General features: G+C 44.8%; 1 protein-coding gene, 1 non-coding gene and 3 pseudogenes across 2 annotated transcripts in view; all 5 read right to left on the reverse strand.

Annotated features, from left to right (window-relative positions):
- cerkl (CERK like autophagy regulator) overlaps positions 1-26,240 on the reverse strand; it is a 155,016-nt gene that overhangs the window by 87,344 nt on the left and 41,432 nt on the right. Inside the window, exon 2 of the mRNA XM_078227711.1 lies at positions 3,373-3,615. Coding sequence (XP_078083837.1) covers positions 3,373-3,615 — 243 coding nt within the window. The remainder of the gene's footprint in view (positions 1-3,372; positions 3,616-26,240) is intronic.
- LOC144504217 (U2 spliceosomal RNA) lies at positions 15,005-15,211 on the reverse strand (annotated as a pseudogene).
- Positions 15,334-15,518, reverse strand: LOC144504179 (U2 spliceosomal RNA). Its single transcript, XR_013499595.1, has one exon. It is a non-coding gene; the product is annotated as a U2 spliceosomal RNA (small nuclear RNA).
- LOC144504142 (U2 spliceosomal RNA) lies at positions 15,620-15,824 on the reverse strand (annotated as a pseudogene).
- LOC144504218 (U2 spliceosomal RNA) lies at positions 16,447-16,621 on the reverse strand (annotated as a pseudogene).

Raw genomic sequence — 26,240 nt, forward strand, 5'->3', positions numbered from 1 at the left:
AACAGCTCCAATGGCATGAACTTGTTGTAGTTGCCCACCACTTCTCCACTGAGCAACTGAGTTTTTAACTGTGTGATAAGTGCTAATCACTGCTAAACAACCTCTCTGGTCTTCAAAAATTATTTTATACTGTAGTCTCATTTACTCAGACGAAAATTAGTGTTCGAAATTCTGTTTAAATGAAACATTAAATTTGATATTTTACTTTTTCAATCTGTTCCTTATATCTCTTCCTTAACCCTACCTGGATTTCCCAATTTTCATTTCGTTTGTTTGCAGATTATTTGAATCTAATTTATATTTCCTGGTTTAGACACCATGTGCCTCAGTGAGGATTGAACAGCGTCACTGGTTGAAATCTCACCAAAAAATGGCAGTGTTGTTTCCAGCAAGAAAACCGGCGTGTTTCTCCCAGAGAAACAGGTCAGCTTCCTCGCTAGATCTTACGACACTCTGCCAAAAAAAAAATCAAGCGGCGTGGGGGAGGGGGTCAACACGCCAGAAAATTCTGGCTGCAGAGTTGAGGGTGCCATCTTTAAAGGACACCCCAATCTAAACAGCAATAAACCTCCCCGCAGCCCACCACAGATGTTTCAGGGGCTCCCCCTCCCAATCGGAGCCAGCATTCACCCCCCCCTCATCATGAAGCCAGTATGGAAACCACCACCCCCCCCCCCCCCCGCCCCCCCCCCCCCCCCCCCCGACCGATTGTCGGCCTTTGCCCTGATCGCCGATCGTTTCCCAACGTGCCTACAGTCGGAGCTGGCACCTCCAATCACTCACCATTCTGACTTGGAAATATATCGCCGTTCCTTCACTTTCGCTGGGTCAAAATCCTGGAACTCCCTGCCTAACAGCACTGTGGGTATATCTACATCTCAGGGATTGCAGCGGTTCAAGAAGGCAGCTCCCTACCACCTTCTCAAGGGCAACCAGGGATGGGCAATAAATGTTGGTCTTGCCAGTGACACCCACATCCCATAAATTAATTTACAACAATTCCATTGCTCCAGTAATGAAACCGAGTAACTATATTTGCTCTTTTTTTATTTTTACAAAGCACTTTTCTGACTGTTTTGTAAATTTCCCTACTATACCTAGATGTCCTTCTTATTCAATGCATATGGTACCATGGTTCTATTTAACATAAATAAACCGTCCACTCTTGTTTGGTTGTTCTATAATAATTATTTTACAATTAATTGCAATGAATTGCAACCGCCACCTTGTGGCCCAGCTAAATACAAAAAAAAGCTAACTTTTTCAGTTAGTGTCAGTTCTGATGAGAAACCGGTGTGGAGGTCTCCAGCTCCACTGGCTAGATTTTTCCCAGAATATTCATACTTCGACAACTAAAAAGAGTGTGTGGGGTTTGTGCCATCACTCTGGCAGGGCATGATCTCTTCGAGCTGTCAAAGCCAGCTACACAGTGATCGGGATGCCCCGATTCAAACAGAATGTTAACTTTTACCCCCCGAGGCACCCCCCACCCCATCAGCACTGAGGTATCAGGGGCTCTCCTCCCTCCCTCCCTCCCTCCCCATCACCCATTATAATCATCGTCAGCATCCCTAACATTCCCCCAACGATCATTGCCAACATTCCCAACCTTCCTCAGTGCCCGCACTTCCCCACCCCTACCATATATAAATGAACCACACCCCCCCACCCCAAAGGGGTCCAACTAGGGCCCGAACCTGGCAGTACCAACAAGTCATGATGTGGAGATGCCGGCGTTGGACTGGGGTAAACACAGTAAGAAGTCTAACAACACCAGGTTAAAGTCCAACAGGTTTATTTGGTAGCAAAAGCCACTAGCTTTTGGAACAGGCTGTCCCTTCTTCTCTTTCTGTTGGGGAGCACTTCAACAGTCATGGGCATTCAGCCTCTGATCTCCGGGTAAGCGTTCTCCAAGACGGCCTTCATGACACACGACAGCGCAGAGTCGCTGAGCAGAGACTGATAGCCAGGTTCCGCACACATGAAGACGGCCTCAACCGGGATAGTGGGTTCATGTCACACTATCTGTAACCCCCACAACCTGCCTGGATATGCAAAATCTCACTAGCTGTCCTGTCTGGAGACAATACACATCTCTTTAACCTGTGCTTAATGCTCCCTCCACTCACATTGTCTGTACCTTTAAGACTTGATTAGCTGTAAAGACTCACATTCCAATCATTATTCATGTAAATTGAGTTTGTGTCTTTGTGCCCTGTTTGTGATCAGAACTCCCACCCACCTGACGAAGGGACAGCCTGTTCCGAAAGCTAGTGGCTTTTGCTACCAAATAAACCTGTTGCACATTAACCTGGTGTTGTTAGGCTTCTTACTGTGAGTACCAACAAGTGTCAGGGGTCAGTTCCAGAGCACGCCCTGGCCATGTCCCTCTCGATGTGTCCCTCTCCCCCAGAGACTATACTTACCTTTGCCCTCTCAGAGGGACCCCTTGACAAGGCTTACCTTTTTAAAAACCTGTCAAGAACCTCGCCAATGTGATATCACATCGGGGAGATATGAATATTAAGTAAGGGGCTGTAATTTGGCAAGGGAACTAGTTAAGAGTATGGAAATGTATTAATATGTATTAAAATCAGGCTCTCACTCCCTGATCCCGCGCAGGGAGAGTGTGCGGTCCAAACCATCTGATGTTTGCAATTTAAATTGCATTTTTGGATGGTTCCCAGGGCACGGCAATTGCCCAGGGAAGCTTACACTTCTGGGCAATTGCCTTGCAAACCTTACCTGTGAACTTCCAAGAGGGGTTTTCTCAGCACATCTTTGAGATACCCCCCCACCAACAACCAACTCGAGGGAGCTTGGACATTACAACCCAATATCTCTAAAAGAGATGCCACAGAGATGTTGGGCCAAATAGACTCTTTCTGTGCTGTATCATTCTGTGATTCATGAGCAAGAAGTCTTATTCTGAAGGTGAAGCAATAGTTTCAGGCAGAAGCTCGGATAAAGAGTAAGGAGCACATGAGGGAACACCTCCTGCATAGTGACTCCTAATCCACAGAGTGCAAACTGGTGAGCTACTGTTTTATGTAATGCAGACTGAATTCAGAATCTAAAATCATAATAACATTTTGAATAATTACTGTAGAACTTTGGGATAATTAAATAGGATATAATTTAGGAAGCATTTCTTGATAAATAATTTTCCTGAAATTATACCGAATGAATAGTGAGAAAGAAACACGTTTAGATAACCACTATAGTTCTCCTCAGTGATGAGTGAATAAAATGTAAATAACTAAGATAATTAATTTTGTCACATTTTCTAAAACTTGTAACTGGGTATTATCTCAAAATAACTGTCACAACTTATACCGACATGTATTTATCATACCAAGTATTATTACTTACCATGCAGAATATCTTTCAAATATTTAAACCAGACGTTACAGTAGTCTTCACTTAAATTGCTCAGATGAATAGCATGATCTTTGAGTTTATTTTGTCCTTTTTTAATACACACAAAGATGGTGATTCCTAACAGAGTTCCTCCTTTTTGTTGTCCTGCAGATCGTCGCCGTTTCATTTTTACAGCAAACACTTCTTTCAGCTCCACAGATTCCGTCTTATGTTGAGAAATAATTTTATCGTCATCTGTATCAAAATATAGCATCACTCTTAGGAACACATTTTGCCATTTAGAAATCAAAAAGTCGCTATTTATATTATATCATGTTATATGGCACTGATCACAAAGATAACAGTCTTTCTACTGGTTTCCCATTCTTATTTGATCTGTCTCTCTCTTCAATTCTTCGACTTTCACTCTTCATTGTTTCCCACCCATTATTATCACTAAATCCTTCTGTATATTTCACTTTTGCTTTTTCCTCCTTCAGAGACATTATTCTCTGGTGTCTCGTTTTTATAACTCATGCTCTCTGTATGCATTTCATGCAGATTGCTTTATGGAGATATTCAGTTTAAAACTTTTCCCTTTATTAAAGTCCAGATCAAACAGCAAGATTACAGCCAACATTTACAGTGATTATCAAGGTTGGGCAAAGGCTGCCACATAATTAATGTGGGGAGGGAAGACAAAGAGGGTTCAGACTAGGATAGAACAGGAGGAGGCTGGGTGCATAACTGAAATAATATACTGTTTTTTTGTATGAATTGAATAATAATTGTGTATTCATATTCTATAATGTACATTTTATATAAGGGTGTTTAATTCTTAAATTGCATGAGTACAGAGTTTTCCACTTGTGCATTGGTACAGTATGCCAGTAAATATACAAAATCAAAAATATTTCAGCACAGCAATTAGCTATACATTCCACTGTTCCTGTGTCAACACCAGTTCCACAAAGGAACCAGCTAATCCAATTTTGCTGTTCTTTTTCACATTATTATGCGAAATATGGCATAGATTACGTGCTACAAATGTGCATGTTAAATCCTTCATAAGCATTTTAGAAGCAATTCTATAATATTTTATTGATTTTGTTTTAATTTCTGTGACTATTAATACCTTCAGCTATTTGTTTTCCCAGGAGGAAATAACTTTAATTTGTAAAGCAGCTAAAAAGCAACTCACGTCCCCAAGATGTCTCAAACCACTTCACAAACATTGAAATACCTTTCAGGTGCAATGACTGTTGGACACAGCCTTGATTCAAACATGGACAAAAGAGCTGAACTCCAAAGGTGAGCTGAGAAAGACTGCCCTTGACATCAAGGCAGCATTTAACTCAATATGGCACCAAGGAGCCATAGAAAAACTGGAGTCAATGGGAACCAGGGGAAAACCAGGGGGTTGGAGTCATACCTAGCACGAAGGAAGATGGTTTGGTTGTTAGGGGTCAATCATCTAAGTTCCAGGACATCACTGCAGGAGTTCCTCAGGGTTGTGTCCTAGGTCCAATCATCTTCAGCTGCTTCATCAATGACCTCCCTTTCATCATAAGGTCAGGTGTGGGGATGTTCACCGATAGTTGCACAATGTTCAACACTCCTCAGATACTGAAGCAGTACATGTCCAAATGCAACACGACCTGGAAAATATCCAGGCTTGAGCTGACAAGTTGCAAGTTACATTCATGCTGCACAAGTGCCAGACAATGACCATCTCCAACACGATCAAATCTAACCATAGCCCTTGATATTCAATGGCTTTACAATTGCCGAATCCCCCACTGTCAACATCCTGGGGCTTGCCATCGACTAGAAACTGAATTGGACTAGCCATATAAATACCAGAACAGGGGGTTGGAGTCATACCTAGCACGAAGGAAGATGGTTTGGTTGTTAGGGGTCAATCATCTAAGTTCCAGGACATCACTGCAGGAGTTCCTCAGGGTTGTGTCCTAGGTCCAATCATCTTCAGCTGCTTCATCAATGACCTCCCTTTCATCATAAGGTCAGGTGTGGGGATGTTCACCGATAGTTGCACAATGTTCAACACTCCTCAGATACTGAAGCAGTACATGTCCAAATGCAACACGACCTGGAAAATATCCAGGCTTGAGCTGACAAGTTGCAAGTTACATTCATGCTGCACAAGTGCCAGACAATGACCATCTCCAACACGATCAAATCTAACCATAGCCCTTGATATTCAATGGCTTTACAATTGCCGAATCCCCCACTGTCAACATCCTGGGGCTTGCCATCGACTAGAAACTGAATTGGACTAGCCATATAAATACCAGAACAGGTCAGAAGGTAAGAATCCTGCAGCAAGTAACTCACCCCTGACTCCCCCAAGTCTTTCTACCATCGAGATGGCACAAGTTAGGAGTGTAATGGAACTCTCTCTACTGATCTGGATGATGCAGTTGCAGCAACACTCAAAAAGCTTGACAACATCCAGGACAAAACAGCCTGCTTGATTGGCCTCCCATCCACAAATATTCACTCCCTCCACCACTGATGCACAATGGCAGCAGTGTGTACCATCTACAAGAAGGACTGCTGAAACTCACTAAAGTCCCTTAGACAGCACCTTCTGAATCCACAACCATTACCATCTAGAAGGACAAGAGCAGCAGATACATGGGAACACCATCACCTGGAAGTTCCCCACCAGGCCATTCACCATCCTGGCTTGGAAATGTATCGCCATTCATTTACTGTTGCTGGGTCAAAATTCTGGAACTCCCTCTTTAGCAGCACTGTGGGTGGGTGTACCACAGTTCAGGAAGGCAGCTCACCATCACCTTCTCAAGGGCAATTAGGAATAGTCAGTAAATTCTAGCCTAACCAGCAATACCTACATCCCATGAATGAATAAAAACAAAAAGGCAAACACCATACCCAGTTGCAAAATGCGAAAGGCACAGAAACAAATGAGGCAGTATTTAATTGTGATGACGAGGACCTCCCTCGCACAAAATTGAAAAGCTGGTGAGAGTCCTGTATCATCTCTTTTCAGGAAGGCCTGCTGAATTAAATGCCAATTAGGTACTTCATTACTCAGCAGTGTCACAGAGTAGGCGGTGGTTGCTGCCAGTACTTCACCCACCAGCGGTCTAACATGGCCAATAGACCCAGCCACAGATGAGTGATGACAAGAGGAAAGTCACAGGGGAGGAGCGTCAGCAATTAGTGCAGAGAGGTGACTCCCAGCATTTAACACCAACCTCAAGAGCTCACAAGCAAGCCCAATCAATTTTATTATTTGGGGTTCCTGCAAAGCAAGTTCCCAGTCCATGGTGGCATTTAGGCATGAAGGCGTAAATTGCTCACTTAAGGACCGGGCCACCCATGGGCCTTCCTGCAACTGACTTATTTGGGACAGTGGCAGAAGGCAACAAGGTCCCCATCTGCCACCTTCCTGCCTGATTAAATGCCTCCTGCCATCAACCTGGCTGTGGGGCAGGGCATTAAAGTCTACCCATGAAATCAACAGTTAGTCTGTTCTTTTATTACAATGGCATTTAGCCTTTTAGAAGCTATTATTTAATAACTGTGCCACAACAGGATTCTGCATCATAAAAAGTACACAACTAAAGATGTAGAACTGGGTAGTCAAGGTTTTCAGTAACTTCTTCATATTAGTCAACACTAGTGAAAAGTACACTGCATTAGTCAGAGGCCTTATTCTTATAGGTAAGGAGAACAGCATCCATAAATAAGGTTAAAAAACCCCCAGGGCCAGAATGTGGGGTGGCACAGTGGTTAGCATTGCTGCCTCACAGCACCAGGGACCCAGGTTCGATTCCCGGCTTGGGTCACTGTCCGTGCAGAGTTTGCACGTTCTCCCCATGTCAGCGTGGGTTTCCTCCGGGTGCTCCGGTTTCCTCCCACAGTCCGAAAGATGTACTGGTTAGGTGCATTGGCCATGCTAGATTCTACTTGTGACTAATAAATAAATAAACTTTTGTTTCAGATGGGAGAGTTTCCTTTCCTGCCTTCTGAGAATATGAGGAGCCAGCAACAAACAGAAACCTGCCTACACCCTATTTTGGGGTAAAACAGAACCAATTAAACTGAATCAAATGAACTAAGGGATAAGGGATTAAAGTAACAGTCCTTTAAAAGGATACTGCCGTAAACAGTCAAAAACAAATCACAAATTAAACGTAAAACCTCAAACGAAAACATGATTAAGAGGGTGGATAAACACCCCAGTCCCTGCAATGCCTAATGGGCATGTAAGGCCTCAACGGTGCTGGTGGACATTGCTGCTCCCTCTCCAGGGATACATAGCTGTGAATGTAGCCCTGTTAAATGGACAGACACTAGGGTTGGGCCCTCCCCGAAGCCAGCTGTCCTACAGCCATTTCACATTTCACGGAGCTCTAATTGATTGTAGTCAGGCTTCCGCCCCTCAGACAGAAGGAAGCGTTGCCTCAGAGAGCTGCTGCCCAATGTGACTGGCCGGCAGCTCTCTGGTCTCTGCAGTGCCCGAAGCTGCAGTGGACAGGACTGGAACCACAAGCGTTAGCCAGAATCTAACTTTCCAGCCCCTCACGCCGGTCAGTCGCACCCATCGATGTGAACGGAGATTTCAATGGCTCCCCAGCCCCTCTGCAGGATGGAAAATTCCAGCCCAAGTCCCAGAGGTCCAAGATGTGATAGGTTTTGGTGGTCGCAGGGCAGGGAGGGTAGGTGAGGTCTTGAAGGGTGGACAGATGGTGGTGGGGTGCTGCTGGACGGACAGGTGTGATGGAGAGAGCCACTGCACCGGTCAGACCTCTTGAGGGGACACCTGATGTTAAAAGGCGGATGGAGGCATCTCCAATTCTAAACACCACCCCCCCCCCCCCAACCCGCCAGCCCTATGCATGAACAGGGTTAACATCTGGGCTTTCCCACTGTCCCGAACTCCTGCCAGCTTAAAAATTGAGGCTGAGCAGGAAATGGCCCTTAAATGTTCAATAAATTACCAAACACGCCAGTGGGGGAAAGTAAAATTCTGCCCTAAATGCTGGAAATGCACAAAGTAGCATCTGTGAAGAGAAGCATAATCTTTAGTTTATTAAAAAGAGAAAATGCTTGAAATATGGAACAGAAGTTCCCTTGTGTGAGACTAAGTGTGGTGGTGGTGGGTGGTTTCGTCGCCTGAAAGCCAATTAATTATGCACAGGTGGCTATCAGACTTGTGGTCGGAGGGCCAACTACAACAACGATTACACCAACAACCACGATAACAACGGCAATATTAACTGTAAGAGCAATTGTAATAATGAGAGTTAAGCATGTTGGGAACTTTGGTCAAGTTATTATCAAAAATAGATGCAGGTCAGAAAGCTGCTGCAAATTGTGACCTGGTCTAAGAGGTGTGACCTGATACTTCCTCCGTTGACCAAATAAGTATAATTGTTTGGACTGTGCTAGTGGTGGAGGAGGCATTGTTACCATATATAGTGAGGCAATGTCATTTACACGCAGCTTGATGTAAACAATTCCCAAATGTTTATGAGTAACTCCATTGGCCTTGATCGAACATTGTGATTGGTTTCTAGTTACATAATTGGCTGAGTGCCAGAGAACTTTCTGGAAGATTGTGACAGTTTGGGGATGAAAGGTGTGTTTCAGCCCTTTGTCTTCAATGATAACCTGAGACACACCATTGCAAATATTCCCTGAAGGAACATCTTCAGAGATGACAAAGAACCACAAGACAGAATCTACATCAGGAACGGGCCTGGCCAGTTCACTCAAGAAACTGGGTAGTATTTGTTTTCAGTTAAAGAGTTAAAGTTAAGGAGTTAAAGTTAAGGAGTTAAAGTTAAGGAGTTAAAGTTAGACATCTAAAATATTAAATAGAAAGATGAGTAAAAATTCATTATAAATTAAGCTAGGCAAGCAATGCAGCATGCATGACAAACTCAAATACTTTAAGGATGCAACAAATAATGTAGAAATTACTTATGATATTGTTTTTCTGAACTTTAAAGAAGTATTTGATGGGCCATTTACACATTGGCTGCCACATTTGCCCAAAAATAAAAACACATCAAGGCCGGTATTCTCCCAAAAAAGTTCTAAGCATCAAATTTGCAGGAAAACTGGAGTAAATCACTCTGGTTTTTTTCAGTGGGAGTTCACACTAGAATCTCCCACACTGTGCAATGCAGAGGCCACCAGTATGATCACTATTAGATTTCAGGGGATGGGGCCTATTCCCACCCAGGAGGCTGACAGATCAGAGCCTCTGTGCATGAGCAGTGGCCCTGACCTCTCAGCCTGCAGTTTGCTGGCCAGCCCAGGACCTCCGCAGTACTAAACCCCCCACAGCCTAATCAAGTCCGTTCGCGGGTCAGCCCCAAGCCCCCTCCCCCCCTGGTCCTGGACTGCCTGAATTCCAGCCCCTCCCCCCCCCCCAGCAGTGACAATCCCCCCACCCCATCTGGCAGATCTCCCCTCCCCTGGGAGGCAAACCCCACCGGCAGACCACCCCCCCCTCCAAAACTCCCGCCCCAATCGCTGGCCTCTCTCCAGCCCCCATCGATCGCAATGGTAGAGTGGCAGCGAGACCTCCAACCCCACCAATCGCCTCCTAAGTCCCACCCCCAATAGGCCCCATCTCTGCCCAGTGGGCAATGCCAAGGTGCCCCCTCGGCATGGGCACTTTGCCCCTCGGACAGTGCCAGGGGCGCAGGCTGGCACTGTCAGGGTGCCCATGACTAGGGGGCACCACCCCCCCAATGCCTGACCCCCTGGGAGGCCCCGATTGCCCCCCTTCACTCCATCAGGGTCGTCCCGCTAGCTCCCCGAAAGTGGGGAGCTAGGCTGAACCCCGTTGGAGTGAAATAGTCCTGGCAGGGTGGGAAATGCGAGCGGCCCGGAGAATTCGGTCCCGGGCCTTCTAATCACATTAAAATAACATTAAAATCGGATGCAAAGTACTTACCTGGTGTTCCCGCCGGTTTCCAGCATGAATCAGATGGCACCGGGAGCTGTAAGCATGGCAGGAACACATGCACGAATCCCGCGAATGCCTGGACATGAGATTCTCCCACCACACTGCGCTAGAGAATTAGCACAGCGGGATGGGAGAATCGCCCCCCCAGATGTAACTCACTGTGTGTTAAACACCAAGCTCCATGATGACACGTAAATGCTACGGAAATACAAGTTTGTCATCTCATTTTCTTTAAACCATTACTTAAAACAAGAAAACACATCTAAATTAACAGATAGTAAATTTTAAAAATATGATAAATTTCTTCAAAGGAAGGAAATATTTTTTCTATTATTCATTCACTGGATGTGAGCTGATAAAATCAGCATTTGTTGTCCTTTCCTCACTCTCTTCAATAAGGTGGTAATGAGCATTCCACATGAAAATACTCCTGTTGTTCTGTTCCAGGTTGAAGAAAGTCTTGCCTGGCACTTATGTTCTGTAAATATTACTTGCCACTTCTCTGACCAAGCCAGAATGGTGTCCAGCTGTTGCTGCATGCGAGCACAGACTGCATTGTTACTTGAGGAGTTGTGAATGGAACTAAACACTGCAAACTCATCAACAAACATTTATTTTTCTTCATTCATAGGTTGTGGGCATAGCTGACTAAGCCAACAGTAATTGCCCATCATTTATTGCCCTTGAGAAGGTGGTGATGACCTTCTTGAACTGCTGCAGCTCATGTGGTGTGGGTACACCCACAGTGTTGTTAGAAAGAGTGTTCCAGGATTTTGACCCAATAACAATGAAATATCATAAAGTCATAGAATCCCTACAGTGCAGAAGGAGGCCTTTCAGTCTATCAAGTCTTCACTGACCCACCTTTTTTATTTTACCCAGGCACTATTCCAGTAACCCCACATATTTCCCGCTAATTCCCCTAACCTGCACATTTTGGGATACTAAGAGGCCATGTAGCATGGCCAATCCACCTAACTTGCAAATCATTGACAGTGGGAGGAAACCGGAGCACCCGAGGAACCCCATGCAGAAACACAGACGAAGTGCAAACTCCACATAGTCACTCAAGGCTGGAATTGAAACCAGGTCTCTGGGCGCTGTGAGGCAGATTATTCAGGCTTTTCATTTTTCTTTCTTTTACACCTTTACCCCAATCTCAAAATGACTTCACTTGGAGGAAAATAAAAGTTCATTTAAAGCTCAGCTCACAGACCTCTGGATGTTAAGTACAATTTCTAATTTTTGTATGTTTTGATTTAAATGGTGTTTAAACTTGTAACTGTTCATATTGTAATTCTAAAGCTTGTGTAACCGCTAAAGCTTGTGTAACCTGTAAGAGTTTGCTATCTTGAAAATACTACTGGTTCCTAACCACTATGTCATCATGCCGCCCTAGAACAGCGATATAGCACCATGTCAGGGTAGTGTGTGGCTTGGAGGGGACCCTGAGATGGTGGTGTTCCCACGCATCTGCTGGCTGTCTCCTCCTCCATAGTAGAGGTCGAGAGTTTGGAAAGTGTTATGAAAGGGGCCTTTGTGAGTTGCTGCAGTACATCTTGTAGATAATACACACTGCTGCCACTGTTCATTGGTGGTGGAGGGAATGAATGTTTAAGGTGGTAGATGGGGTGCCAATCAAGCAGGCTGCTTTGTCCAGGATGGTGTCAAGTTTCTTGACTGCTGTTGGAGCTTCACTCATCCCGGCAAGTGGAGAGTATTCCAGCACACTCCTGACTTGTGCCTTGTAGACGTTGGAGAGGCTTTAGGGAGTCAGAAGTGTAGATCTGATATTTTAATCATGGGACAACTTCCAAGGTTTAGCATGCAACCAGTCCTGTATCGTATCTTCACTGGGTTGACACCTCATTTGGTGCTGCTCCTGACATGCCCTCCTGCACTTTTCCTTGAACCAGGGTTGATCCCCAGTTTGATGGTAATGGTAGAGTGTGGGATATGTCAAGCCATGAGATTACAGATTGTGGTTGAGTAGAATTCTATTGCTGATGAAGGCCCACAGCATCTCATGGATACACAGTTTTGAATTGTTGGACCTGCTAGAAATCTATCCCATATAGCATAGTGGTAGTGCCACACAACACAATGGAGGGTATCCTTAATGTGAAGACTCTGAGTTCTCCATGAGGACTATGCAGCTGTGACAGGTAGGTTGGTGAGGTCAAGGTCAAGTATGTTTTTTCCTCTTGTTGGTTCTGTCACAACCTGCTGAAGACCATACTAACAGCTATGGCCTTTAAGACGTGGTAAGAGTTTTAACAACACCAGGTTAAAGACCAACAGGTTTATTTGGTAGCAAATACCATTAGCTTTCGGAGCGCTGCTCCTTCGTCAGATGGAGTGGAAATGTGCTCTCAAACAGGGCACAGAGACACAAAATCAAGTTACAGAATACTGATTAGAATGCGAATCCACTTTAAGACTGGGCCAGCTCAATCAGCAGTGGTACTATCAAGTCACTCTTGGTGATGGACATTGGAAACCTTCCACCCAGAGTACATTATGCCACCCTCAGTGCTTCCTCCAAGTGGTGTTCAACATGGGGGAATAAGACCATAAGATGTAGGAGCAGATGTAGGCTATTTGGCCCATGAGGTCCGCTCCATCATTCAATGAGATCATGACTTATCTAATATAATCCTCAACTCCACCTTCAAACCTTATCCCCATTATCCTCAATTCCCTTACTGATTAAAAATGTCTATCTCAGCCTTGAACATACTAATGACTCAGCCTCTACATCTCTCTGCGATAAAGAATTCCACAAATTCACTACCCTCTGAGAGAAGAAATTACTGCTCATCTCCGTCTTAAATGAGCGACCCCCTAATCTGAGATTATGTCCCTGGTCCTAGACTCTCCCACAAGGGGAAAATAACCTCTCAGCATCTACCCTGTCAAGCTCCCTCAGAATCCAATATGTCTCAGTAAGGTAATCGCTCATTCTTCTATAGTCCAATAAGTACAAGCCCAACCTACTCAACCTCTCCTCATAAGAAAATGCAGGATCAACTTAGTGAATCTTCTCTGGACTGTCCCCAATGCCAATATATCTTTTCTTAAATAAGGGGACTAAAACTGAAGTGGTCTAACTTGTGCCTTGTATAGTTTTAACAAGACTTTCCTATTTTGAGACACCATTCCCTTTGAAATCAAAGCCAACTTCCCATTTGCCTTTCTTAGAATCTTAGAATCCCTACAGCACAGAAGAGGCCATTCGGCCCATCGAGTCTGCACCGACCACAATCCCACCCAGGCCCTACCCCCACATATTTACCCACTAATCCCTCTAACCTACGCATCCCAGGACACTAAGGGCAATTTTTTTTAACTTGGCCAATCAACCTAACCCGCACATCTTTGGACTGTGGGAGGAAACCGGAGCACCCGGAGGAAACCCACGCAGACACGAGGAGAATGTGCAAACTCCACACAGACAGTGACCCAAGCCAGGAATCGAACCCAGGTCCCTGGAGCTGTGATGCAGCAGTGCTAACCACTGTGCTACCGTGCCGTGCTGAATTTGCATTCTAGCTTTTTGTGATTTATGCATGAGGACCCCCATATCCCTCTGTGCTGCAGTTTTCTGCAGTCTTCCTCCATTTAAATAACATTCAGCTCCTTTATTCTTCCTACAAAAGTGCATAACTTCACACTTTCCTATATTATGTTCCACTTGGCAAGCTTTTGCCCACTCACCGAACATGTCTATATCACTCTGTAGACTCGGTGGGCGATATTTTACCATTTTTAGTCTAAGTGCTGGGCGGACGTGGAACTGGGAGAGTTCCAGATTCGTTTTTGGGTGTGTTTTCAGGCCCCCTATACGCACTCTGGCTGCAAAATTCTGAGTGAACCGGCTGTTCGCTGCAGAAGCCTGTGGGTGGAGCTTAATGCACCTAAAAGCCTGCAGAGGGAGGTAATGCGCATGTGCAGGCCTCTGATGCTGTACATGCGCATTAGCAGCAGCAGGGGTCTGACAGACAAGGAGAGAGCTATCAGGCCCCTGCTATTGCAGGCAGCCTTAAACAGCTCCCCCACCCTGCAATCGTGGGGGTCCGCGGCCGTAGATGTAGCTCCCGCCAACTCCCCCGCTGCCCTCCCCCCACCGATCACTGCAGAGTGGCAGCGGCCACCTCCATTAGCCCCACGCCTACTGGCCCCACCCCCGGCACTGCTCAGTGGGCATTGCTCAGGTGCCAGACCGGCAGTGCCCAGGTGCCAGTCTGGCACTGCCCAAGGGGCACATCCCCTTGCCTTCGGCCTCCCCGGCGGGCCTCAAAGGCCTCCGGTTCCACCGGCAAGGCCAAGTTGACTGCTCCCCGTTCATGGGAAGCACGTCTATTCCTCGCCGGCAAGAACCTTCCTCGGCAATGTCATAAAGGTAGGCGAGCCCGGAAGATTGAGCGCCGGGCTCGCTAATAACATTGAAATGCTTATTTCAATAAATTAACCTGCCTCTCGTCCATTTCCAGCAAGAGGCTGACCATGCCAGAAATCCAGTGCTCGTAAAATGGCACTAATTTATTTTTTTTTATACTTTTCCAATTCAATCAAATCAAATCCAATTCAGAGTCTCAACAAGTTGAGACATTTCAGATCCAGGCTGACAAGACAGGGCAAGCGACCAAACCACCCTGTCCTGGGCCTGATCTACATGAGCCAAGCTGATTGGAGAAGGGGGAGGTTCCTCCTCCAAGACTTGGGCTCATTTGCATCTTAGCCAAAAGGCCGAGATGCCACTTTTAAAAATTGCTTCATATGAAACACATGAAGCTTCAGTGTAACCTAATGACCTCAACCAAGTGCAGGCGATCCATACTACACTTGATCTTAGCCAAAAGGCCGAGAAGCGATTCAACAGGGGGCATGCTGGGCGTGCCCTGCCCTAGTCACCCTGACGCCAGCTGGCCAGCAGGCGGGCCAGGTGCTGCCACATGTTCTGCTTTTGACATTCTTGTTCCCCCAAGAGGGATGGGTTGGGCTGCACTGTTCCTGGAGGCACTGCAAGACCAGGCCGATGCGTGGAGTGGAAGGAGCAAGCCCCTCTCCCACCGCCCTGTTCCAAAGATCCGCTTAATATTTGGCCCCCAGATAGGGGACGTATCAGATATTAAACTGATAAGAACAGATTTTTTTTTTAAAAATACTTTTCCAATTCAATCAAATCAAATCCAATTCAGAGTCTCAACAAGTTGAGACATTTCAGATCCAGGCTGACAAGACAGGGCAAGCGACCAAACCACCCTGTCCTGGGCCTGATCTACATGAGCCAAGCTGATTGGAGAAGGGGGAGGTTCATCCTCCAAGACTTGGGCTCATTTGCATCTTAGCCAAAAGGCCGAGATGCTGCTTTAAAAAATTGCTTCATATGAAACACATGAAGCCTCAATGCAACCCAATGACCTCAACCAAGTGCAGCATCCTCTCCATACTACACTTGATCCTAGCCAAAAGGCCGAGAAGCGATAGCCTGTAAACTTCCACTCGGCCCCCCTCACTGATAAGAACAGATTTTTAAAATTTTTTTTTAATACTTTTCCAATTCAATCAAATCAAATCCAATTCAGAGTCTCAACAAGTTGAAACATTTCAGATCCAGGCTGACAAGACAGGACGGGAGACCAAAACCACCCTGTCCTGGGCCTGATCTACATGAGTCAAGCTAATTGGAGAAGGGGGAGGATCCTCCTCCAAGACTTGAGCTCATTTGCATCTTAGCCAAAAGGCCGAGATGCCGCTTTTAAAAATTGCTTCATATGAAACATATGAAGCCTCAGCGTAACCTAATGACCTCAACCAAGTGCAGGCGATCCATACTACACTTGATCTTAGCCAAAAGGCCGAGATGCGATAGCCTGTAAACTTCCACTCGGCCCCCCTCACTCCCTTCAACACCATCTTTCACATGTGTCTGGCTGGTCATGTCAAAACTGTCACCCTGACTAAGTGGTGCAGTTGCAATGAAAGTCAACAGGGGGCATGCTGGGCGTGCCCTGCCCTAGTCACCCTGACACCAGCTGGCCAGCAGGCGGGCCAGGTGCTGCCACATGTTCTGCTTTTGACATTCTTGTTCCCCCAAGAGGGATGGGCTGGGCTGCACCGTTCCTGGAGGCACTGCAAGACCAGGCCGATGCGTGGAGTGGAAGGAGCAAGCCTCTCTCCCACCGCTCTGTTCCAAAAATCCGTAAAATGGCACTAATTGCACTAATCGCTTTACGCCCCACTTTACGACAGTGTCGTGCCCGAAAACGGGCACAATGCGATGGTAAAATCCCAGCCTTTGTGTCATCCTTACCACTTGCCATTCCTGATGCATCAGCTGAGGGCAGATGGTAGGTGGTAACCAGCAAGAAATTTCCTTTCCCATATTTGAGCAAATTCCATGAGACTTCAAGGGGTCTGGAGTCAATGTTGAGAATTCCCAGGGCAACTCTCTTATGCCTGTATACCACTGTGCATCACCCGGTGGGTATGTCCTGTCGATGGGACAGGACATACCCAGGGACAATGTTGGTGATATCTGGGACATTGTATGGTATGATGCCACGAGTATGACAGTCTGGTTATTGCCTGACTATTCTGTGGGACAGCTCTTCCAATTTTGGCAAAAGCCTCCAGATGTTAATAAGGAGGACTTTGTAGGGTCGACATGGCTAGGCATGCCATAGCCACTTCCAATTGCCTAGGTCGATGCCAGGTGGTCCTGGGCTGACATATCAGGCATCCAACCAAAACCATCTTCCTTTGTGCCGTCCATGGAGGTTTGCCCCTCTTCATATGCATAGATTCCCTCTACCTTTACTAGAGCTCTATGAGCAGCATTTGACTTAGTGTGGCATCGAGTTATGATCAAATTAATCTGCCAGGCAGGGCAGTTCATACAAAAAAAAGCAGCACTCGAAATGAAACTCTAATGGGAGACTTGACAGATGATGGGACCAACAGCATTTCTGCATTATTTGGTCAGGATTTGAGTATCTACCTATTCTTGAATAGGATTTTGGTACAGCCCTTAAATATTTTGTTTATTTAAGGTTCTTTTGTAGTCCTCTAACTTTGTTATTCTTTTAAATTAATCCATTTTAATACAAGTAGTAACAATAATCTCCTTCAACTGACTATTTTAGCAAATTTAAACGATCCTCTATCTGGACGACGTAACAAATAATGGGCCAATGCAGGTTGAAACATTCGTGTAAGCTGAGGCTTTGTCTGTTCAATCTTGGCACATCTGTCTGATGTAGACCGTAAACAGGATTAAAGTCGGATTTATCTGCTTGATGCTAATTGTGTTCGCAGCTTTAGCACATGTCCATACTTTGTTAAAATGATTCATAATAATGTTATTTGACACACAAAACTCTTATGCAAATTACAAAACATGTATACATTTCAGTTTATTTCTGCCAGATTAGAATCTACCAGGACACCAACAAAAAGCAACTTGTATCTCAGAATGTTATATTTTGCTAGGGAATCTCTTGTGCTATTTTTCACAGCTATCAACTAGGACTCGGGGCAGCGTTCCAGGAAGCAAACAGAATATATATTTTTAACAGACAAATAGACTGCCAGCTCTGAGGATGTCACTTTGTTGGATATACTGGACATACATGTGGAAAGGCCTGAAAGAGTGAACACTTGTCATAAGGTGAGAAGAAACTTTCATGACTTAAATCTTAGCCTTCCACACAGTACTGTGCATATTGTTAGGCAGCTCCTTTGTTCCCTCTACGGCTCTCTGTTTATATCAAGCAGTTAAAGCAATTGCTTAGTTCAGTGCCTCAGATAGTTTCATCAAGATCAAACCAACACTGCCAATTTTAAATCTCAAAAAGCAGTCTATCACGTTCATAAAACAGCCACTTTCTCAAGAAACCAAAAAATACAGATACACCACTTGGGCTACATAAACAAACGTACACAAACCATACTATAGCTCTTCATTGTAAGTAAAGATTTTCCCTTTCAGTTTAAATAGTTAAAACATTATTTTACCTTCCATGCACTTGATAGGCAGAAATGGATTAGTGGTCTATCAAGCTTGTCCCACTCACATGACTATTGGTGACCACAGTTTCTTCTATGCTTCATGATTAGCGATATAACAGATAATATGTATGATTTTTGTTCAAAACAATGCAATTTTTAAGAGAGACTAATTATAGCAGTTCCTTGCCTAGAAAGTAAAACAGATGGACCAATTCATTAGCATGGGTTTCATACTGACAGTTAAGTATTTGAACTTTCAAAAATTATATTGTTTTGTATCTGTTGTTTTTTTTTTCAAAATAGATCTGCACTAAGACTCAGGAAATCTAAATATTTCTACAAAATTAGATAAATTCAAGATATTTATTCAGAACCTCTTTCCAAACTTGAATATTATGTCACTCCTTCTGCCGGTACTTAAGTGTTTACCTTAATATATCCATGTACAGAAACAATACAGCTATCCTAATCATTTCAAATATATAACTTATAAATCAGACAAGTGCAGGATTTGCACTGACATTGATGGTTGCAGGCCTGAACGATATCGAGAATGAAACACAAGCTGTATGAAACAAACTCCAGGAAAGGAACATAATTCATGCCCAAGATTTCTGATAGCGGGCAAAACCTAATGGCCTCATTTCCAAGACATCAGCAATTTTAGGTAAGAATTGTGGGGAGGCGGGGCGGGGGGGGGGGTGGAATTCTCCAGCCCTGTCAGATGGCCAAAGGGAATCCCGACTCCCCGCTGAATGGGGCATCGAGTCAAAATCAGGATTCCCACTGGGCGTGAAGGCAATCGGGATTCACCTGACCTGCCCTGTTGGCCCCGGTCAAGTTCCCTCCCAAACATTATGCAAATCGGCTACTTGTAATCTCATTAGTGGGCCGGAAGCCCAATATTGTGGCCTCCCGACATGAACCCAGACCCCCAGCCCAAGTCTCGCGATCTACTCAGTCTGGCCTACCCCTGGTTTCATGGAAAGACCCCCCAATTGATGCCATCCCTCTCAACTCCCCCTCACACACAGCAAGTATCAGTGACCCAAGAGCTCTCTCCCCTGAAAGCCTATATGAGCGCAGGATGTTGGCACACCTCATGGAACTGCCCTCATTGATAGTCTAACAGCAGATGAGGGACGGCAATCAGAAAGGTTAGTGCACACAAGGATCAGATACTCCAGTAGGAAGTAAACGAGGTGCCAGCAAACCAGCCCAGTTCACCTCAAAAGGCTCTTTGCAGAGACACTCAGGTCGCACTCCATGAAGGCTGCTGCTCTCGGCCCCTGCCCACAGCTGCTCTTCTAATCTCATCCTCATCCCACTACTGCGAAAATCTCAGAACCTTGCTGGAGATCGCAAGTGCTCTCGAACAAAACTCGCACTCGGACCAGTGGTTTTATCACAGATTACAACAGTGCAGAAGAGGCCCTTAGGCCCATCAAGTCTGCACCGACGCATGAAATGCCCTGACCTCCCCACCTAATCCCACTTGCCAGCACTTGACCCATAGCCTTGAATGTTATGGCATGCCAAGTACTCATCCAGATACTTTTTAAAGGATGTGAGGCATCCTACCACCCTCCCAGGCAGTCAATTCCAGACCGTCACCACTCTTTGCGTAAAAATGTTTTTCCTCAAATCCCCTCTAAACCTCCCACCCCTCACTTTTAACTTGTGTCCCCTCGTAACTGACCTTAAAACTAAGGGGAACAGCTCTTCCTTATCCACCCTGTCCATGCCCCTCATAATCTTGAGCACCTCAATCGGGTCACCCCTCAATCTTCTCTGCTCCAACGAAAACAACCCAAGCCTATCCAACCTCTCTTCATAACTTAAATGTTCCATCCCAGGCAGCATCCTGGTGAATCTCCTCTGCACCCCCACCAGTGCGCTCATGTCCTTCCTATAATGTGGTGACTAGAACTGCACGCAGTACTCCAGCTGTAGCCTCACCAAAGTTCTATACAACTCCAGCATGACCTCTCTGCTTTTGTAATTTATACCCCGATTGATAAAGGCGAGTGTGCCATATGCCTTTTTCACCACTCGATTGACCTGCCTTTCTGCCTTCAGACAAAACCATGCTGACTATCCCGGATCAAACATTGCCTCTCCAAATGGAGATAGATTCGCTCCTTCAGAATCTTTTTCAGTAGTTTCCTAACCACAGACATGAGGCTCACTGGTCTGTAGTTCCCTGGCTTGTCTCGACAACCTTTCTTAAATAGTGGGACCACACTATCTATTCTCCAGTCCTCTGGCACCTCCTGGTAAGAAGTCTCACAACACCAGGTTAAAGTCCAACGGGTTTATTTGGTAGCACAAGCCACTAGCTTTTGGAGCGCTGCTCCTTCGCCGGCATTTCCACATCATGACCTCTCCGGTGGCCAGGGAGGAATTAAAAATTTGGGTCAGAACCCCTGCAATTTCCTCCCTTGCCTCCCACAACAATCTGGGACACAATTCATCCAGACCTGAAGATTTATCCACTTTTAAGTCCGCCAATACCTTGTCACTCCCTATGATCATTTTCTCTACAGCTCAGTCTCTCTCCCCGAGTTCCATAACTACCTCCTCATTCTCATGGGCGATGACAGATGTGAAATATTCATTTAACACCCAACCAATGTTCTCTGCTTCCACCCACAGATTTCCCCTTTGGTCCCTAATGGGCCCTACTCTTTCCCTGGTTACCCTCTTCCCATTGATATACTTATAGAATATCTTAGGATTTTCCTACTTTTACCAGCCAGAGCTTTCTCATATCCAATTTTGTTCTCCAAATTGATTTCTTAAGCTCCATCCTGCACTTTCTGTACTCCACTAATGTCTCCGCAGACTTACTCCCCTTATATTTGTTAAGAGCCTCTCTTTTCCTTCTCATTGTATCCTGAATGTCTCTGGTCATCAATGGTTCTCTGGGTTTGTTACACCTTCCTATTACCCAGAGGGAACATGTTGGGCCTGTACCCTCCCCATTTCATCTTTGAACATCCCCCACTGCTCTTCTGTATCACTAAGTGCAGCTGAACTTCCACCATAGGCATACACATGTCACTGAATGTAACCTTCAGTCTGAGGCACCACTTCAGCTTCTTCATGAGGAAACGCTTGTCTGCACAGAATGAACACCTGGTCCACTCGAACAGCTGCCGCAGCCAGACAAGAGGCCACAAGGGCAGTGTGCGAACAAGTCCCTTGGAGTCCCAGTGGAAGGGCCACAGCAATTATAGAATGTTGCATTCACATGTTACTATGTGTAAGGTGCCACCTTACGGAGCTCTTGTAAGGGTAGAGGGAATCTATGCATATGAAGAGGGGCAACTCTCCATGGACTGCACAAAGGAAGATGGTTTTCGTTGGATGCCAGATATGTCAGCCCAGGACCAACTGGCATCGACCTAGGCATCGGAAATGGCAAAGACACACCTAGCCATGTTGACCTACAAAGTCCTCCTTATTAACACCTGGAAGTTTGTGCCAAAATTGGAAGAGCAGTCTCACAAAATAGTCAAGCAACAACCTGACATAGTCATACTGATGGTAACTGAAGCATTTCATACCAAGGGGCAGCCGGTAACTCCCTGAAGGGTGCAGGGCTGTAGTGTCTCTGTAGTTCCTGGAAGTGGCTAGGAGTTCTTCCTTGTCTGTGCAACCAATATATGCCTTCTCTCATTCATGCTTTCCCTGATTCTCCTAGCACCTGTCCCTCATCTTCGAAGAAGCAGCAATCCCCCAGGGGCAACACCACATCAAGGGTCATGGCAAGATGCAGTCATGTGCAGGGTCATGAGGTTCATGGTCATGGGTCCACTGAGTGGCCTCCACTTTCACCAGATCAAGCAGCCTTCCATAAGTGAGGTGAAGGGAGGACAGGAGGCCATGTTGCAAGATGAGGGGATATGGGGCAGTGGCCGACACTATGCAAGCTAGCTGGTATGGACAGCAGCTGCTATAAAGCAGCACTATGCAGGGGAATGCTAAGGGTTGGTCAGTCTTCAGCCCCTGCACCACAAAGGGATGAGGGAGGACATTAACGTTTAAGAATGGATAACATTGCTGACAGTCTCTCTCTCTCTTTTTCACATCCTTACAGAGTGGCTACCTTGCCTTATTGCTACTGATTGGCATCAAGGGATGCAGGAGATGGCAAGAAAGCTAGGGGCAGCCCAGGAATTATCCAGCACAATAGGAGGTGGCCCTGGAACATCAGGGGGTTGCAGCAGAGACTCGTGCCTACCGTCCATCAGGCCGAGGAGGGGGAAAGAACACAGCAATACCATAGGCCTCATGTCTACAGGAAGCGCTTCTCTTTTGAGAAGCTGCCAGATAACATGTGCCGCCAATGACTATGTCTTCACAAGGAGACAGTGCAGCACCTGAACCAGGTACTCGCAAACCTGGCACCGGGAGGAGGAGGATACCTGCTCCTGCAGGCTGTGAAGATCACGCTTGTCCTAAACTTTTATGCAGATCCCTTTGTGGTATTTTTAACTCTTATAATCTGTTACAATCTCCACAGAGACCAATAATTTTTAAAAACATACAGGTTTCCCCAGAACCAAGAATTGCATGTTTTAAGACTGACTGTAACAAACAAGCATAAATCAAAGTTACCTAGTGGACAACTATTGTGCTGAACTACAGAAAAGATACTTTTCCATTAAATAACCAACACAACCAAAAATCATATAGTTATATTTTATGCCACACTCTCAGCAGATATGTAGCCTTGTGGATAGAGTCCCAAGTTCCTCCTGCCTATTCAACAGGCTCTCTTCTCCCTGCCACACTAGAGCGAGTCTTCCAGGAGTTCTTTTGAAATTCCTTTCACTCAACCTCCTTCGTATCATCAAACTGACTTCCTGCACCAAAGCACCGTCTGGCAACTCCTTGGTCCTTAAATCTCTAGATGTCCCATCTTTTCAAGCAGGAAATCTGTTCTCACCAGTATTCTGCTTGGTGTTTAATACAAACAATATTTTCCTCTGATTGGCATAGCAGCAACTGTTTTGGTATTTCTCTTCAAGTCTCTCTGCCTGTCTGAGTCTGAGACCCTGTGTCCAAAAAAAAAGCTGCCCCTTTTTTGTCTTGAAGTGTGAAAACCGGTACTTGACTTCCAAGGGGTTTTCACCTGGACCTTTATCTCAATGACAACCAAATGACATGGTCGTGTCTCCAGGCAGAGTTCAGCAAACCATGCCCATTCGAGGGCATTTTGTTTAATCTTAAATTAAAAGAAAAGATACATAGCCATCCTATGAAGTCTTACATTCGTAATAGCTTCTCCAGCCCTACAAGTTCTCCAAGATAATTCTGTTTCTCCAATTCCAGACTGTAGCACATTCACAATTTTCATTACTCCACTGTTCGTGACTGGACCTTCACCAACCAAGGTTCTAAATACTGGAATTTCCTCCGTAAGCCTTTCTACCTCACTCTCTTTCCCATTAAGATGCTTCTTAAAACCTACTGCTTTGACCAAAAGACTGACAGCCTGTCTATTATCACATGTGACATGGTGCCAAATTTTGTTTCATAACTCTCCGATGAAACACCTTGTGGAATATTTTATAACATTAAAGGCACAATAGAAATGCAAATTGTTCTTGTTAATGGCTATTGAGGAGGAATCAAAATAGATTGTTATCTAAATGGAGAGAGACTGCAGGTGAGTGAAGTGAAGAGGAATCTAGGTGTTCTAGTGCATGAATCACAAAAAGCTAGCAAGCCAGATCCAACAAGTAGTTAAGGCGGCAAACGGCATTTTGGCCTTTACTGCAAAGGGTTGGAGTTTAAAAATAAGGAGGTTTTGTTACAATTGCACAGGGTGTTGGTGAGGCCTCACCTGGAATACAGAATATAATTTTGGTCCCCTTACCTTAAAAAGGACATAGTTACATTGGGGACAGTCCAAAGGAGATTCACCAGGCTAATTCCTGGGATGAGAGGGTTGTCCTATCAAGAGAGACTAAATAGCCTGAGTCTGGATTCCTTGGAGTTTAGAAGAGTGAGGGATGACCGCATTCAAACATACAAGAACCTGAGGGAGCTTGACAGGGTAGATGGTAAGGTGTTTTCATGAGTGGGAGGGCCTCGGATAAGGGGGCATGGCTACAAGATAAAGGGCCACTGATTTAAAACTGTGATGCGTGGAAATTTCTTCTCACAGACAGTGGTGCATCTCTGGAATTCACTGCCACAGAGGGTAGTGGAGACGGGACCATTTGAAATATTCAAAGGGGAGGTGGGTAAATATTTGATAGATTGAAGAATAGAGGGCTATGGGGAAATGGCACAGAAAAGGAGTCGAGGCTAGCATAGATCATCTATAATTGTACTAAATGGTGGGGCAGGCTTAAAGGGTCTGGTGGCCTACTCCTGCCTCTATTTCTTGTGTTGTGTTCTTGTGTTGTAGGTTTGGTTTGGGAGAGAGAAAGATAAAGTCATGAAAAATGTGTTTAACTTTCTTAACCAATTAAAATCTAAGAATACACACTTCTAAAAGTAAATTTTCTGTGGTTTCAGAGGTTACTGAAATAAAATTTTGTGATACTGAAAATCTGAAATAAAACCAGAAAATGCTGGAAATACTCAGCAGGTCAGGCAGCATCTGTGGAGCAAAAAACAGAGTTGACTCTTCACATTATCAGTTCTATTTCTCTTCCCACAGATGGTGCCTATACAGCTGAATATGCCCAGCCCTTCTGCTTTTAAATAAGCCCTAACTTCTTCGTCATGTTTAGAACAATCCAGTGGACAAGTAACACAATTTCACACCTTTCATGTGTTTAAATGACAAGTCTATCAGCGAGATACTTGTGTAACAATGCTTGTGAAACAGCAGGGCATATCAGACCACAACTTTCAGATTTCTGCATTTAACTGTGCATGCATATACTCATAATTAATGGTAATCACTGATAGCCTTACCTTTATTCATAACATAAAATCCAAGCCATTTTTATATGAATCTTAATTGCCTCCACCAGTAAAAGTTATTGTATCAGGTAATAGTTTATTATTTAGAGCTTTATCAATTTAGGTACAATAAGTTATTCAGCATGATACTTTGGAAAAAGTTGTCCTCTGTATATTAGAGACACCAGGTAATATAATGTGGTATAAAATATCACCAGTGATAAAAAATATAAACTTATTTTTCCTATGTTCAAGTGATTATTCTTTACATAAAATTTGTGATTAATTATTGTCCAGGAACTCAGCAAAATAGAATTATTTGAAGAAATCCAGAATATAGTCCAAATAACCCCTTGATTATGTCTCGTTTTGATCAATATAATCTGTTTAAACAGTGAAAAAGTGAATTAAAAATTTACACCTGTTTGGGTTCTTACAAATGCATATGATGTATATCGGATATTTCTCCTTTCTTGACCAAGATTCAGAGAGAAATAGTGTGGAAAAGATGCATGTAGAGGATAACTTCATTTGGAAATGAATGGTTGCAATTACAGGGAAGTAATTTATCATTGTAACAGTGTGAAAATGCGGATGACTAATCGAGCAGATCATACACTATGGAGTGAAGCAGGAAAAGACTGAAATCGGTACTTCTAAAACAAGTTGTGCCACAGCCCAGTGAAGCAACAACCTGTCATGTTATATTCAGAGTCACGATCAATCAGCATTCCAGATCTCTCCATCGCTAGTTTGACTCACCAAAGATTGGGGCATAGGCATAGAGCTGGATAGGAGTGGCTGTTGAAGTCATTAATTTTAACTGCTATGGACTATATATAGCATGAAAAGAATTATATCTGCCATATTGGAGGGATTTGCTGAACTCCCGCGGTGTATCTCTTATGGTGGGAGGTGGCGCATCTTTCGCCAGTGGTGGGATCTTCTGGTTCCGCCACTATCA

The sequence above is a fragment of the Mustelus asterias genome, chromosome 14 (genome assembly GCF_964213995.1).
Source record: "Mustelus asterias chromosome 14, sMusAst1.hap1.1, whole genome shotgun sequence".
Lineage (NCBI taxonomy): Eukaryota > Metazoa > Chordata > Chondrichthyes > Carcharhiniformes > Triakidae > Mustelus > Mustelus asterias.